General features: G+C 31.4%; 1 protein-coding gene across 5 annotated transcripts in view; it reads right to left on the bottom strand.

Annotated features, from left to right (window-relative positions):
- Window positions 1–17749, bottom strand: part of LOC135125757 (phosphatase and actin regulator 1) — a 216940-nt gene that overhangs the window by 191178 nt on the left and 8013 nt on the right. For all 5 annotated transcript variants that reach the window (XM_064051424.1, XM_064051420.1, XM_064051426.1 and 2 more), the window contains exon 2: window positions 2792–2884. In XM_064051424.1, coding sequence (XP_063907494.1) covers window positions 2792–2884 — 93 coding nt within the window. The remainder of the gene's footprint in view (window positions 1–2791; window positions 2885–17749) is intronic.

Genomic DNA, 17749 nt, shown 5'->3' with positions numbered 1-17749 from the left:
TTGATCGAAAAAAAGTCTTCAGCCAGTTTAACAAAATTCAGAACGCACGACTTAAAACTATTTATCACAATCTTTATACGTACTTCATTAGACCAAGAGATTTGAGACATCAACACATCTTGACATATTTTGCTCTTTCGTCATTATTAAAAACGAAATAGAAAATTACTCGTGTTTTAAAGCAAATTGAACATATTGCCATGTGCCTACAAGCGAGAATCTACTTTTTTTTCTTATTTCTGTTTAAGAAGAAACATATTTTATATGGTCTTCAGTAATACGATTTTTATTAAAATTTATGCTAATATTTTTTACTTCCCGAGGGTAAGCTAGGGAAATACTGTAAGTAATACCTTCGTTCCATTTGTTTCTTTGTTTGTGATTAATGATTATTATCTTGCTTTCCCTGGAGATATGAGAACTCCATTTTTTAACATTATTTGCTTCTGTTCACAAATAACAAAAAACCATTCAGTCCTGCAGCACGTTAAAAATACTCAATATACAGTCGAATTTCTACAAAATAAAAAATTGTGAAAAAAAATGCATCCAATAAACATAACACGATAAAGAAACACAAAAGAAATGCAGCATGAGTTTGTCTCTTTAGCCACTCACAGTCATTTTATTAATTAATTTAAAAAATTGTGCAATTTTTCGTTAGCGTTGAACGTACATTTCTAATGTCTTTGTGTTAAAATTATTCTATTGACGAAAAAAGTATACTGTAAACGTCTACAGGAACGGTATCTACATAGAAATAAAATCCAAAAGTTCCACAATCTTTTCTTACACCAAAAACCAATCATAATAATAATAAAAACTATGAGGGTAATCCGAAACGAAGTGGGTGTGAACAACAGAAGGTTTACTTAAAGATTAATCCGATAACATCAATAAATACACGCGTTCATGGAATCAACACGCAATGTGCAAATCAAATACTTCGGTATGAGTAATTTACAATAATGCTGGCGAATTTTTCGATTTTTATGGAGTCTGTGATAACAAGAATTTTTGTACAAATTTACAAACTTAACGCTTAAAAAAATAGTATTTAAAGGTACTTTTATGTTAACTGTGTAGAGTAAATCTACAGGGTGAGTCACTACGCACGCATTCCTTGATACCTTGTCAATTGTTATTAGACATGAAAAAAAAATCACAAAAAAATCCCGTTTTTTGAAGCGCAACATACAACTTAGTTTTTTTTTTTTATAATAGAGCAACTAATATATTTTTTCATGTTCTGATTCACCTCTTACAAGCTTATTTTCATAAATATGCAATATTTTATGTATGTATAAACAAAAAGTATACGCTTATGGTGTTAATAAAATGAAGTGGATAAGTTGTATGTCAAACAATTAGCATAATTTAATGTTGAGTTTTGTGGTTCTACACTTGTCGTATTGTTGTATAGAAATTATTATTTTATTACAGATTTAATCTTCAGATTATGCGCAGAATATGCTCAAGTCGTCGCCGATTTAAATAGAGCAGTAAATAAAATATTACACCGCCTGCTGCAGATGGAATCGGTTAATTAAAATTTCCACTGCTTACTTAGTTAAGATATTAACATTATATAGATATTACTAGTACACAAGTTCTGTAAGTTAATTAAAAAATACTGGGCTTCAAAAAATTAAATTAAAACCACACGCAAAAATCTTGTTAGAACAATTATTTCTCCATGTAGCATTTAATGTAAAACTCGCCCAAAACAAATACCCCAAACTTAAATACCACATTTAATACGGCTAGGTAATTTAAAACACGTCGTGCTTTTTCAGTTGTCGGCCCTCAACTGTTTTTCCTTCGCTCCAGTCCCAAAAGTCCTTCCTTTAACACCCCTTCAACTCTGCTTCCAGACTTTCCGCGATGAAAAATGTGTGTGGAAAGGTCGTTTAGCTAGCAGAAAACCCACACGAGACAACTTACACTTTTATTCTTGGGTAATATATCTAAAGCAGTGCTTTTCCAAAAATCCCCGAAGGATAAAAAGTGTACCTTTTTTTTTGTTTTGTGCTTTGTGGTTGGTCGTTTCGAGATTCTCTATGTTCTAAAATTAGCAGGATAACGAGTAACCTCGACCCGAGTTTATTGAATTCGCAGTCGGATTGGTCCAGTTTTGCAGATTCAGGGTTGCACCTCTGCCAGTTTCCCATTCGATTTGAACTCGTCCTGTGTAATCGATACGAAAAGTTCATATTCGAGCATCGAATGCTGCCATCTTTAGGAGGGCTGATAAGCTTGGGGATTGTAGCAAGTTATAAAGTCGATAAATTAAAAAAACAAACAGAAAAATGGAATCTTCGTGGGTCCGTACAATGCATTTATAAATGTTGACTGAGCAGAGTAGGTTGTTTTATGGATATAAATAAAGGTTGCGAAGCTTTTATAGAAAAAATTATGATATACTTAATGAGCCTGTTCATACAACAAGAGACGAGATAACTTGTAGAGATTACTATTGTCCCTCGTTAACAGATAAAGTTATTATTACATTTAATAACATCCTCATACTAAAAACATGAAACGGTAAACTTTAGTCTTCTGAGTTTATTTTATTTATTATGCACTAATGACGTGCGGGTTTTCAGCAAGAGCCACTCGTATTGGTTTTCAAGTACTATTACTATTACGCCTGAAGATGTTCTAACTAATCAACTTCAGGACGCGTATTTATTATACATATATCATAAACAAAAATTAAGTGAAAACTTATGCATTAAACAATAAATATCCTACTGGCATTAAATAGAAACTAATAACAGAAATGACTTACTGCTATCGCCATTGCACTTGAGATCTGGTATTTTTCCCGTCGTGCCTGAACTCGTCGCCTCGGGAGTCGGAAGTGGTACTAAAGGTCCATTTTCTAAAAGTAGAAAGAAAAATGCAATTAATACAACTCGAACACTTTGGTTTTATTATCAGATTATCACACTTCATCATCAATTGTCTGGCAGAACGTGAATAATCTAGCAAAAATTACTACATACTGAATTAATATAATACATGAGGTAGTTGAACGCCAGAAACGTAAAACCAATATCATTTTATATAGTATGCCTGAGCAAGATCCGTCTCTAAATAATGAAACCAGAAAGAGCAAAGACCCTGAAATGGTTTCCGCTTTTCTGAAAATTCTATAAGATGATCCTAGTAATCAGCTTTCTTCCATCCCATAGCAAATTTGAACTCCAATTCGACTTGGCAAGTTTGATATCAATGAGATTCGGTCTATCAAATTAACACTTAAAGAAGAAAATGATGTATTCTATGTATTAGGCTTAATAAAAAAGAAACGTCGTAATGTTGATGCTGTTCCGCACTTCAAATCATCAGACAAAACTGATAAGCAAAGGCTGTACCACAAGGAGTTAATGAACCAAATGAACAACAGACGTGAAGATGGTGAACTAGATTTGTTTATTAAATATATACGTATGTGGTGTTCCGACAATCCAGAAAAAGCCTTTTTTAAACTAGTCCTGCCCAATTCTGTAAACAAGTTTAGCTGATATTACCAAAATGTTCGTAGCCTTAAAAACAAAATGGATGATTTTTTGGTTTCTTCAAGTGATTCTGATTTTGATATACCTAACTTGTGTAACAGAAACGTGGTTAATTGACTTTATACCGAATTCTGAGTTTATTTTAACAGATGTTTACAGGGTGTTTAGGTCTGATCGAAATCTGATAGCTAATAACGTAACTCGTGGTGGTGTTTCGGTTGAAAAAATTGATATTCAAGTTTTTCAAACTAATAATCCATCTATGGATCTTGTTGGATGTAAATTAAAACTTGGTTTGCAATATCTCTCGGTTTTTGTAATACATTTTCCCTGTACTCCGTCCTTTGACGGGTTAAGTGCTGTTCATGATTTCTTTGAGGAAGAGTCTTTACGTCTTAAAAATATAATTCTAATAGGTGGCTTCAATCTTCCAAATTTGAATGACAATATCCCTAATAAAATAATTCTTCGTCTACAGTCATTTGCACATTTTTTTAATTTATATCAAATAAATAATATCTTTATTTCTAATAATGAATTTCTAGACTTAGTATTTTCGAATGTTCAATGGTAAGTCAGCCGCTGTGATAATCCAATGGTAATAGAGGACAATTATCACCAAGCACTATCTTTAGTATGTACCTTCTCAGTTGATAAATCGGTTAATTTTCCACGTTACGACAATGATAATGATGATATAAGTGCCTTCAACTTTCATAAAGCTGACTTTATCTCTCTTTACAATGATATACAAATTTTTGAGAAGCAACTCAGCAAACTTAAGACTGATTTGAAACTGGAGTTGGCTAAGATAATTGACGATAAATTCCAGCAAATCATATTAACGGCGCCTTTCCAAAAACAGAAATTTCTACTAACGTCAATGAGGTGGTGAATGAAATTAACGACCGGGTTGAGCGTAGCAAGAACGTTTTAATTTTTAACGTACCAGAATCTACTGAAAGAATGGCAGAAGACAAGGGTTAAAAGTGATCTTAATCACATTAGCTCAGTTTTGGATCCATTGGGATCGTTTCCGCAACCCAGAAAGATCTTACGACTGGGGTCCCCTAAACCTAATCCTACACGACCGTTAAAGTTGATTTTTGAGAACAACGAAGAAGCACAATCTGTTTTAAGATCTAATAAAGTTAATCGCAACAAGCTACGTCAGTTTCGGCCCGACCAAACAAAGTTACAACGGGAATCAAATGCTGCTGTTTTTAAGGAGTTCAATGATCGAAAATCAAAAGGGGAAGACAACATTGCTCTGAGTTTCAAAAATAATTTAGCACAAATCACTGCTAAAAAAGGCACCGCAAAACAGTCAAAAAACTGATCAATTTCTATTTTCACAATGCAGGGACTCTTGGTTCAAAAATTGAAGATTTTACTCACAATATAAACACTGGTATTTATGATGTTATTGTTATTATTGAGTCTTGGTTAGGTCCTCACATCTCCGATATTGAACTTGGCTTTTCTGATTGTAATATTTTTCGAGCAGATAGAAACACCAATACTAGTAATAAAAGTAGAGGTGGAGATGTTTTAATTGCTGTTAAAAAAATATCTGTGCCTCAGTTGTTTCGGTGGGTCAATTTGTGGAAAAGCTTTATGTTAGGATACAAATTAATAATATCGTTTTGATCTTGGGTGGTGTTTATATTCCTCCTGATTCAGCTCTTTCCGTTTATGAAATGCACTGCGAAGATTTAGAAAATATTTTTGCTAAATTTTCTGATACTAAATACGATGATGGGATGATGTCATGTTGTAGGTCTCGTAAAAACGTTGACGTTATCAATAACACGTATTCGTTTTTAAATTTAAGTCAGTTAAATAGAGTTCCAAATGACAGGAGTGTATATCTAGATCTCATCTTTTCCAATCTCAATGATTTAGTGATTTGTACTGCTTTGGATCTTTTATCTAATAGAAATATTCATCACATTGCTTACACCTGGTCCTTGTTATTTACCGCAGATGCGTTCTTGGTATGTGAGCATTGTGTTTTTGACTTTGCTAAAGGTGATTATGACTATTTAAATAATTTTCTAGCTTTTGTTGATTGGGATTCATGTTTCAAAGATCTAGATGTAAATGACAAAGTGTCGATTTTTTATGATATTCTTTGTATTGGCTTTGATCATTTTATTCCTAAAAAGATTATTAAAAATGTTAGATCTTATCCAGTCTGGTTTAACGGCGAACTTAAGAATTTGTGCTTTCATAAAAAGAAGGCGCATTATAAATTTAAGTAATCCGGGAAACTGGAAGACTATTTTCTTTTTAAAACATTACGAACATCTTGTAAAGACCTAAATAATCAACTTTATTCATCTTATATTGCCAACGTATCAAAGGATTCACGCTTTGGAAATTTATTCGTAGTAAAAGTAATGACCGTGAAATTCCTAATCACATGTCGCTTAGGGATAGCACAGCAGACAACGGTAATGACTAATGACATATCGAACTTGTTTGCGGAATATTTTTCCTCTGTTTACGTCAACTCCTCTGCTGTGAATTATGTTTGTGATTTTCCCATTGATCAAAAAGTATTTGATTTTGGTTTGAAGGTTTCACTTTCGAAAGTATTTCAGTCTATCAGTAATCTCAAGAGTTCCTATTCGTTAGGGCCAGCCGGCATACCTAGTGTAGTACTGAAGAAATGCATATTTACTTTGTGTCTTCCTTTGTTTCTTCTATTTGAGTCGTCTCTTAACGATTGTGAATTTCCGGATTTGTGGAAAAACAGTTATGGTTTACCGATATTTAAATCTGGTTCGCGGACTTCTATCGAAAATTACAGGGGTGTGTGCAATCAATCAGTGGTTCCTAAAATCTTAGATGATATTGTTTCCAAACAGCTGCAGTGGAAATCATCTTCAGTTTTATCAATACATCAGCATGGATTTATTAGAGGTAAATCAATTCTTTCGAATTTATTGTCATACTATGCTTTTATCAATGAAGCATTTGAAGATAAAGCCCAGATTGATTCTATATATACTGATTTCGCTAAAGCCTTTGACAGGGTCAACCATGATATTTTGATTTCTAAATTGCATCATCTTGGGTTTCATCAAAACACAGTTAGATGGTTATATTCATTTCTATCGGGAAGATAGCAGCAAGTGAAAATCGGGGGTTCCATATCTCAAAGTGTCGATATCACCTCAGGTGTACCTCAGGGTTCGCACTGTGCCTCAATTCTTTTCTTACTTTTTATTGATGATTTACAATTTTGTTTCAATCATTCAATGTATTTGCTTTATGCAAATGACTTGAAATCATTCAGGCGTATTGATTCTAAAGATGATGTTGTCAAGCTGCAATCTGATCTGGATAATTTGCAAAAATGGTGTCGTAATAACCACTTGTTTTTAAACATCAATAAATGTTGTACTAAAACGAGGAACACAATCAAAAATATATATGAAATAGATAAGGTAGCACTGAAAATGGTTGACGAAATTAAAGATTTGGGTGTGATATTTGACACAAAACTGACCTTTAAGGATCATTATAATTCCTTGTTCAAAAAAGCTATGAATATGTGCGTTCGCAGCTTGAATACTGCTCTTCGGTCTGGTTTCCTTATTATAAAGTATGTGTGCAATGTATAGAATTCAAACTTCATTGGAGACATGATCTGGGAAACTATGAATATGTCAGGGAATTCATGAATATTCCAACCTTGCATGTAAGAAGAATCTTGACCGATGGATGTATTCTACATGGAATCATCAATGATCATCCAATCGCACCAGATATTCTGTCAAGATTATGTTTTTATGTACCTACTTCCAATGTCCGTAGCACACGTGGTGTTAAGACATTTAGAATTCCTTTGTCCAACACAAGATTGGGTTCTAATCATCCAGTAAACAGACAGATGGAATTAGGTAACAAATTTGCGGCGTTTGGTTCATTTGATCTGTTTTCTAGTTCCAAAACTCTGTTCAGGAAAAATTTTTTGAATATTCTAAATAATAATAATAATTTTGCTTAGTAAATTTTAAGTATATGTTTGTTGATGTAAATATAGCAAGGGGTATTATTTATATTTTTGTAATGTAACAAGAATAGGTATTTATGTTTGTTTCTGCATTTATTTTATGTTAATTGTAAAGTAAAAAGGAGATTTCCGTAAATAAATAAACTATCTACTGATTGGTTGTCATTACAAACTCTTTCCTCTGTAGATTTTATGGTTGATTGCTTTTATAATATCCTGTTTAATCTATATACAAATTTTGTAAACATGTACCCGTCTTTAAATTTCAATATCTTAAGAAATACAGAGCTTCAGGTCTACATTTTTACCTAATGAAATTTAAAGAAACTAGGGCCCTTTTAAACAGCACATAAATACTGTCTATAAATTGTATATCAACAACATTCAAATTAACCTACATCATGATCCTAAGCAATTGCGGGGTTACATTAATGCTAAGAAAGGTAAGTCTAGAATTCCAACCCAAGTGTCTTTTGGTAATAACAAGTTTGAAAATCCTATTGAAATAGTAAGTGCCAATTTTTTTTTTAATCTGATCCACTAGATGAATATTATTTAGCTGACATTGTAAATTCTACCTCATCTGTCGTAAATATATTAAAGATCACGGAAGATGATATGATAACAGCCATAAAAAGATTGAAACCAGGTATGACATCAGGTTCAGATCAGATCCCAATAAGTGGAAATAATCTAAGATTTGTCCTGTCAGACCGATTTCCCTGCTTTCTAATTTTGCTAAAATTTTTGAATTAATTCTATATTCTTATATCTATCCCGAAGTGAAAAGTTATATAGGTATCAGTGCATCAGCATGGTTTTTTAAATTGTAGATCAACAACGACAAACCTTATAACGTTCTCACAATTTGTGTCTGAAAGTTTAGAAGATCAATCACAAGTCGATGTCATCTATACAGACTTTGCAAAGGCATTTGATCAAATTGACCACAATATTCTTCTTTAAAAACTTGTAAATTTTGGTTTCAATCCTAAATTATTCACCTTTTTCGATTGTATCTTACACTCCGAACACAATTTGTGCAGTATAAAAACTTTGTATCTTATTCTTTTATTACAAGCTCAGGAGTTCCTCAAGGGTCAATATTGGGGCCATAGAGCATTTGTTTTTGTGCCAGACATCATTCAACCTTCAGCTACAATGTACCCAGGACAAATATGATTTTTACATGGTCGCTATATCTGATGTCATCTTTATATAATGAAGTTTGTGATAATGTTGACATATTTCATCTGAGATATCTAACATTTAAAAATGTGTTGAGAGATTTCTTTTGAAAAAGTAGGTAATCTTTTAGTGTTATCATTAATTTTTGGGTTAATTTAAATATTAGTTTATCCAGTAGTAATTTATCGTTTCGGAGTTTAATTCTCCTTTAGATTTTGCATACAATTGTTCATTTAACTTGTGCCTGTAATTGGTGTATTTTACCGCGTTGGGCAATAAAGAAATTATTATTATTATTAAAAAAAAAATAGAGAACACGTCAGAATGTAACAAAAAAGTCGCTCATAAAGGGATCGAACCCACGACCTTCGCGTTATTACCATACGTTCTAATCAATTGAATTGAGGAGCGGTTTCTGTTATATTACCCAATGCTTAGGATAAAAACTCAAAGCAGATCCATAAACCACAAGTACAGGAGTATGTTAGTTTATAAAATCTAAATTGGATTTACCCATCAAAATTCTGAAATGAGACTATCAAACTGATCGTGGAAATGAATAAACAAACTTTAGCTAGCGTTTAACCAACAGAAAAGTATTCAAAAACACACAAATTCAACTCTGCAGTTTCAAAGTTAGATATCTAGTAAAATCTCCGACAGATAGTCAAAAACGGGAAACCTATTGTTTTTATAGTCTAGAAGATATGAACGTCGTAAAAACGTGGCATTAACCATTCGTCTAATGGTCCATTTTATAATAAATCCCTAGCTCGAAAAGCACAAAAATCCGTGACGTTTCTACAACACGATTCGTCACATAACTTTTTAAGCAATAAATACAAAAGCTAAAATTAACTTATCATAGTAAAATTAAGACTCTTGTCGTACTCACACAACGGATTTTAATTATATTTGAATTTTTGAATCATTAATATATTGAGATTTATTGTGATTTACCCTCGACTGAAGGTAGTTCCGCAAAAAGAAGTTGTAGGTTGGGAGATCTCACTTGTCATTCAATGTATCCGCGTCTCCCAGTCCATTTATTCAAGAAAACCCACACAAGGTCGCGACAGTATAGTGTGTGGGTGCACCATCTTGTTGAAAAACGATTCGGATGCCAGGCGAATCTGGATATTCATTACTCAAAAAATGGCCAGTACAACACTGTTTATTTCTTAATCTATTCCCCATGACGAGACGAGAGGTAATCGATCCCTACTCATTCATACAGAAATCGTCAAAAAACACTGCATTAGGGTATTCTACAGAAAATTCGTTTTTAATAAACAAATAGTTCCAGCTGATTTTTTAGTGTCTATTTCTACGAATCATTTTGTGAGATGAAAGCAAAGAAGAACCTAGCGTAGGAAAATACCTTGCCCCAGCAAATACACAGCGACAATATAACTTGATTAACTTCTGTCTTTGCTTCCCGAGGGTGAGCTCAACGGATGGCTAATTTAAAGTTTTCTTGACATTTCATAGCTCCTAAAATATGAAAAACTAAGTCCTGTTTTCATCTATCTATCACCTACATCTACTAGCGATTCCATTAGACCGATCTCCGAAACTGCTGGGCTGATTGTTGTAAAATTTAAAATGTGTTTTAAGAAGTACACGATCTTGTCAATGGAAAAAGCTAAGCAAAATTTGTTGAATCAGCTACTCAAAACAAATCCTATTTAAAATTTAAAACGTTTGTGGTTTAATAACGTAACCATATTTTAAATAACGTGGATATGTATTTCTAGAAAGTTATTAACGTCGCCACTTTGTTTACACTTTAGTAATATTATATTATTTTTTTGAATTTACTTTTATAGGATGTTTAAAAAGCTAATAAACGGGATCAATTAATTTAGTGATTAAACAGTGATTTTTGTATTTTCACAAAATTATCATAGACGTAATCATAAAAAACAAATTTGTAGAATCAATGTTTTCTGTAATTTATTCAACAAACTGGACTTATTTGATTGTGCTTGAGGGGCTAAAGGAAATTCGAGTTAAATAACTTTAGACCAGTTTTTGTTTTTGCAAACCGCTACATAAGAAGAACAGCTACCAGTAATCGTGTGAATTTACCGCTTTAATTTTCCTAAATGTCTATTAATAAGAGGAAGTTACAGTTGTCCTACTGGAACGTTTTAGTTTAGAACTTGAAATTTTACTGTCGTCTGTGAACCCTGCGATAAAATATTTTGATTCTGTTATGTGTGCGACTAGAGGTTTGGGTCTTTTATAAAATATACTGGTGCGTAACAACATTTTGATTCTTAACCCGAATAAATTCTAACGTCCTTATGTAAAACAGATAAAGAAAGACATCTCCCTGTACTCCAAACAGTAGTATGACGTAACAGCTATTTCATAAGACTAATTAACAAAAATGGCGCTCTTTTATGCAATGGCATGTCCTCCACACAGAACTATCAGGTCACATTTACATGGCAATAACAGGATATTGACTTCCTTCTAGAAATAGTACCAACTTAAAACGTTATTACGTCTAAAATTTTTGATGCTTGGGCTTGTCAGATTTAGTGTAATTAAACTATGACCTTGCTCGTTTTTTACAAAACTTCAATTCCTGACACGAGGGATATAATCGCTCAAACTAATCAAAATTCCTCACATAAATATAGGTACCTACTTTATAAAAACTAATCACTAATTCACTAATTTTACAGAGTCTCTACAATGATATTAACTTCAGCTTTGGGTGTGGATTAACAAACGACCCTAATTTCGCTGAAAAAAATCAAATACAATTCTAATGTTAAAGTTACGTCATGAAGGAATAATTGACGTTTAAATTTACAAAACTAACAATTTTTTACATGCATAAAGTTTGTCGAAATATCAATTCTAAAATTAAATCCGGAAAAGTAGTTTAGAACAATGAACCTGATTTGACAAGTACTCGTACAAATATAGGAATGTTGTTCTAATAATAGTCTCGAAAACTTAATAGATCCAACTATGCATCTCATTTTCAATTTATTAATAGAATGTTGGAGATCCCGTCACAAAAACTGAGTGGTTTTACTGTTAATTCTTGTCGTCATGACTTTGATATTAATCATAGTGAAGTCTATATATTTCACAGCCGGAATTCTCCTTTTCGTTAAATCATTGCGAAGTTTCTTGAAAATGTTTTTGTATAACATATAGATTTCAATGTCCTGAACTTTATGGTTCGATTTCCTACAAGTTTACCTTGAAGATGACTAAGTAACATCTTTCCATATAAATAAGTGATTGCAAATACATATATGTATTTCTCGTTGCCAACATGACTTTGTTTCTCGTCGTTGTACACACAGCAGCTCTCTAACAAATGCACAATGTTTGTCTGAGAAAATCGATAACCGTGGTCATGAAGACATAAACGTTAGTAAATTAATAAATAACTTTGGTTTACACTCTAAACTCTGGTTTTACTAAATTTACGGAACAGTCTGTTATGTGTATTGTACACTTGGCCTACACATTGCCACAAAACAAATACAAATAATAATTTCCCAAGTTAATGGTTTTCTCATAATTTACAGCAGCCAAATTACACTAACTTCACCTTCCATTATATGTACTAAGTTATATTTATTTATAACGAGAAATATACACAAGAAATGTGTGCGGTATTAGTAGCAAACCTTTCATGTAATATTCTATTGAAAAATCTGGAGTACGTCGAGTTCGGCTTTGTCCTCGTCTTTGGATGTTTTATCTAAAACAGGAGGACAGACGACTTGTACACACGATTTTGAAATCAAATCATTGGTTTTATTCGGTCTACCCCGGGGTTTGGCTTGAAAGCAAAGAAAAATGTCAAAGCCGCTGTTCTGGATGATTTTTGTGTTTTTTATCAACGAAACAATTTAAAGGATTTGTTGTATTCAACTATCCGTGCAATTTTCCAACACTAGGTAATGGTAAGTATATATAAATACAATTCGTATTTTCTTGGAGTTCTTTTTGTTAGTACAGTATCCCAATTTTAAAGGTGAGTATTTTTTTTGCTACAAAATCACATGTTTCGTTAAATATCGGTACTATATTGTTACAATATATCCATGAAAAAACAAGAAAAGGATAATCAAGTGGAAATCGAAATTTTAGTCTCTTGTCAAAAAGTAAAGTAATTTTTCTTTTGTAAGAATTTATGAGACACACGTAACAATAATTGGTGTCAGAGGTGGGATTCTCGCAAAAATTGTTAATGCCACTGACGAGAAAAATGGCTACAGGAGATGAATCATGACAATTCCAAGATTTAATGAAAATGATAAGAAAGATTCAAGAAGATACGAGGCAAAGCAAGGAAGAACTGATGACAGTAATGAGAAACAATTTAGAAGTTCTTAAAGCTGAATTTAATACTAAGATGGACAATCTTTTAGAAGACGAAATTAGGATGCAAAGCAAAGGAGTGGCTAAATTTTGTGAACAAAGAATAGCCGTATTAAATGAACGCCTTACAGAGGAAATTTCAAAGGTAGATGATAAATTAACTACCATTGCAGCCGAATTTAATAAAAAATTCGAAGCTTTGAGAATGGTTGACACAAGTCAAGAACGTATATTTTAAAATAACCTAGAGAAAACAAACGATTCGATTATAAATTTACTGCTTTTTTCGTTCAAACATCCCTCACTAGGAAATAAATAACAAGTTCAGACGAGATGTCGGCAGCTTCATTAAGTACATCAGGGGCGGCTTGTTCTATGAGGCAGGTGAGGCAATGCCTCAGCAATGAATTTGTGCTGTATTATTATTCTTATTATTTTTGACCGATATATTTCTGGACAATGTTTTTTTTTATATTTTAAAAATAAATCTAAAAAATTACAAAATTGATGTCGTTTAATATATAGGCTGTCCGTAATGCGAGTTTTTCCATAAATCTATTTTTCGATTAGTAACTTTCTGAGTTTTCGGATTTTTACTCCTTTCGTTTCTTTCAGTGTTTCGAATTTTTCGTTCCTCGATTTTTAATTTTTCCTTTCTACAATATTTTGATTTGCAATTTTGTGAGTTTCCAGTTTAATTTTTCGATTTTTTAGTTTTTCGTTACTTCACCTTTGACATTTGCAATTTCTAGATTCCACAATTTTTCAATTTTTAAATTTTTCGGTTCTTTAATTTCTCGTGTTGTATTTTTTTTTTTTTTTTTGAAATTTCAAATTTAAATTTTGCTTTTTCCATTTTTCGAGTTTTCAGTTTTTCGATTTTTAATTTTTCATTCCCACAATTTTTGGATTTGCATTTTTTGCGTTCTTTCAATATTTCATTGCTTTACGTTTTAGATTGGTTCTTTCTATTATTATTTTTTGATTTCTCAATTTTTGGATAATTTATTTTTTCTTTTTTCAGTTGTTAGAATTCCAATTGTTTGATTTTTTATTTTGGCTGTTTCCATTTTGCGAAAAAACACATCGAAAATACAAGAGCAACACGAAAAAAACCTTGCGTTGCAATTTTTCAAAATTTCAGTTTGAATAAACTTGTTCTTTTTGTCCAAGATTTAGAAAATGCAAAAATGAGGACTTGATTATTTAAAAGCTAAAATTTGAAGACTAAAAATTGCAAACTAGAAAAACTTCAAATCAAAAAATTGAAGACATGAAAATTTTAATTATCGTTTAATTCGAATAAAGGAAAATTAACGTAGCTACAAATTGAAAAATCGAAGAAACGAAAAATTTAAAAAACGAAACATCCAAGAAACGAAAAATTGCAGACCGAAAAACCGAAGGAACGAAAATTTGCAAGATCGAAAATCTAAAAATTCGAAAAATTGAAAACTAGAAAACTTGAAAGCGAAAAACTGTAAAACCGAAAAACTATAAAATTGAATAATTCTAAATCGAAAAAGTTAAAAATCTAAGTAACTATAAAATCGAAAAATTGAAAAATTCATGAGTTGATAAAGAGAAACTGTGACGAAACAAATTCGAAAAATTGTAAAATTTAGCAAAATTCAGAATATCGACGAATTGCAAAATCGGACAACTAAAGACTTTTTAAAAATTTCAAACGTGTGTGCTACTTATTACAAAAAATGCTGAGTCAACACAATATACATAAACGCAGTGAAGGCAATTAGAAAAATTTAGTTATAAAAATTTAAAAATCCAAAAACTGTATAGTTTTGGAAATTTCTTGCTACCCTATAAAATGTTATTGGCAATAACGAGACGGACGCTAGTACAATAGCAAGAGATATTTACAACGTGAAGTTGTCGCGTGCCGGTAATCCCTAAATGTTATAAAGCAGAATAATCCAGGTCCAGACAAGGCCAATCGTTACTTACGAACGAAAATGAGCATTATTTTATGAGTAAAACTAGCTGCTAAATGTTCTCCCACAAATTCGTGTGAACTGATGTGAGCCATAAATCTTTCTTACCATTGTACTACTGTCCATATAAAATTTTATAGGGTACAATGCAATTTCCAAAACTATAAAATCGTGAATATTTCAGTTTTAATAAATTTGTTCTTTTTTAAATAAATTAAAAATTGGAATCTGGGAAAACGAAACATTAAACAATTGAGAACTTGAAAAAGTGCAAAACTGAAATATCGAAAATTGTAAATCAAAAATCTGGGAGACCGGAAAATGTCAAAATCAAAATAAAACATGTCAGAAATTATAAAATTCAAATATTAAAGATTGAAAACTAGAAAACCTAAAATCGGAAAAATTGAAGAAACAAAAATTCACAAATGGAAAATTTGAAAATGGAAATATGTATTAACAATTGAGAAAGTGGATAATCCAAAAAGCCCAAAAACTGAAAAAACAAAATTTTGAAAAACTTAAAATTGTGCCTTGTTGCCATTGTCGAATTTAATTAATACATGTACCCTCAATTTAATTATAAATTGTATTTAAATATAAAAATTGAAAAACTAAAAACGACAAAATCGTAAAACTGAAAAATTCAAAAGTTCAATAATCAAAAATTGAAAAAGCTAAAAGTTGAAAATACGAAAAACTGAAAATCGAAAAACTGAAAAATGACAAATTGAAAAATCAAAAATTAAAAAAAAAATGTATGTAATTTTTTCCATACTTAGATATTTGAGCATCTTATGCTTTGTCTCATCAACTTCTCAACTCACAAGGCGCCCCTGAAGTACATTTAAAAATTATGAATCCTAGATACAACATAAACATAAAACCAGGAAAATAACAAGAAAATCTGAGAAATAATACGTGACAGAATCTAAAACAATACAATATTATATTACGTCATACTTACATCCATAAATATGTTACCTGATTCTACCTTTGATTATCATTTTTTTATCAACTAATTTATCTTTTTTTATCTAAATGGTATCACTGTATTTGGTAGAAAAATAACTCCACCTTGAGTAATTGCTTGAAGTAAATACAAAATACAGATATATATGTTAGAAAAACTCGTTATGTTTCATCAATTGGTAACACAAATAACAAATTCTCCTAACATTAAAACAAGCTGAATTATTATATCCATATATCTTACGTTCAGAAAATTTCCGGAAAACGAAAAAACTTTGGAATAAAGATATCCACTGCTTTCCCAAATACGTGTTACAGTGTCCTACAATCAATTATTTTGGAACCCAATATGTTACAATACCTATTTAGAAATAGTGATGGGGTTCCAAAAATACACCCTGGTCATTTTAAATGTCGAAAATAGTCAGTTATGGTAAAGAGACACAACGAGATAAATACCACAATGTTGTAATTTTAGACAATATGGCAAAAACCGCATAATGGGTTTTATACGGTGTCAAACTATCGTGGTTCATTTGGGACGATAACTTAACGAGTGGTTTACATACAAGCCAGTCCCCAGTCGTCGCCCGCAAAATCGGTTTCAGTGAGAAGAATTATTTTTTGGAACTATGCAACCCAAAGTACCGATCCACGGCAGGTAGCGACCCAAGAGAAGAGATATTATGGTCACTGTAACAACACCAGATAAGCTTATTTATTTTCAAATGAAGGGTACAAGGAAATAACCATCGAAATCCATTTGTATGTATTTTGAAAGAAATTGAGTTGAAAGTTTAAAATGCTGCGAAAAATAGATTGAGAAACCCACAAGGTTCAGTCTAACACAACTTTTTATTTTCTTTATAATGTTTTAAACATATATCAAATAAACTGTGTATGTTCAAATATAACAACAAAAAAAATTGGTGGAAAGTTGTTTCGACAGAACTTCCCTCGCACCTAAAATACAATGAAACATATCCAGCATTTTCGAGTTAAATTTTTACTTTAGGTACACAATTTTGTTATGAAATCATCAACATTTTGCAAGGACACGTAAATCAATGTGGATTAGACTAAAAATAACAGTATTCCAAACATTTCTGGGAAAATGGAGTGAGTCGAGACTGATTTAATCAATAGAATAAATTGACACATTCATTAATTTTTTTGAGCCACCTAGGTATATAAGCAAATCTAAAAAAAATATGAATGCAATGATAAATTACAAGTAAAAACTCATATTTTGCACATTTTTAGTAGAATTTATTCAGCAAAATTTTGAGATGACGTTATCAATTTTTTAGTAGCATAATCCTGAACTTGTGGTTTATAAATACATTATTGAGAGTTTTCGGCTTTTCGGTTTTTCGATTTTTCAACTTTTGATGTTTCAGCTTTTCAGTATTCTAATTTTTGACATTTTCAATTTTTCCATTCTTCAAATTTTCGATTTCTCCATTTTTTTTACTTTTCGATTTCTCAATTGTCATGTTTCACTGATACGATTTCGCAATTTTTCAACTTTTCGATATTTTAATTTTTCAATTTTTAAAATTCTAGATTTTTCGATTTCTCGAGTTTTCAGTTCTTCTATGCATATTTCAGTTTTTCAATTTTCGGAATTCATTAAATTTCTGATCTTCCATTTTTTTTTAATTTTTCGATTTTCCAATTTTTCGATGTTTCGATTTTTCAATTATACGATTGTTCAATTTCTCGATTTC

This window comes from Zophobas morio, unplaced genomic scaffold (genome assembly GCF_036711695.1).
Source record: "Zophobas morio isolate AGI-343-1 ecotype UQ-CSIRO unplaced genomic scaffold, CSIRO_AGI_Zmor_V1 ptg000009l, whole genome shotgun sequence".
NCBI classification, from domain to species: Eukaryota; Metazoa; Arthropoda; class Insecta; order Coleoptera; family Tenebrionidae; genus Zophobas; species Zophobas morio.
Note: the sequence above shows the minus strand (reverse complement) of the source record. Positions and strands in the feature narration are given on the sequence as shown.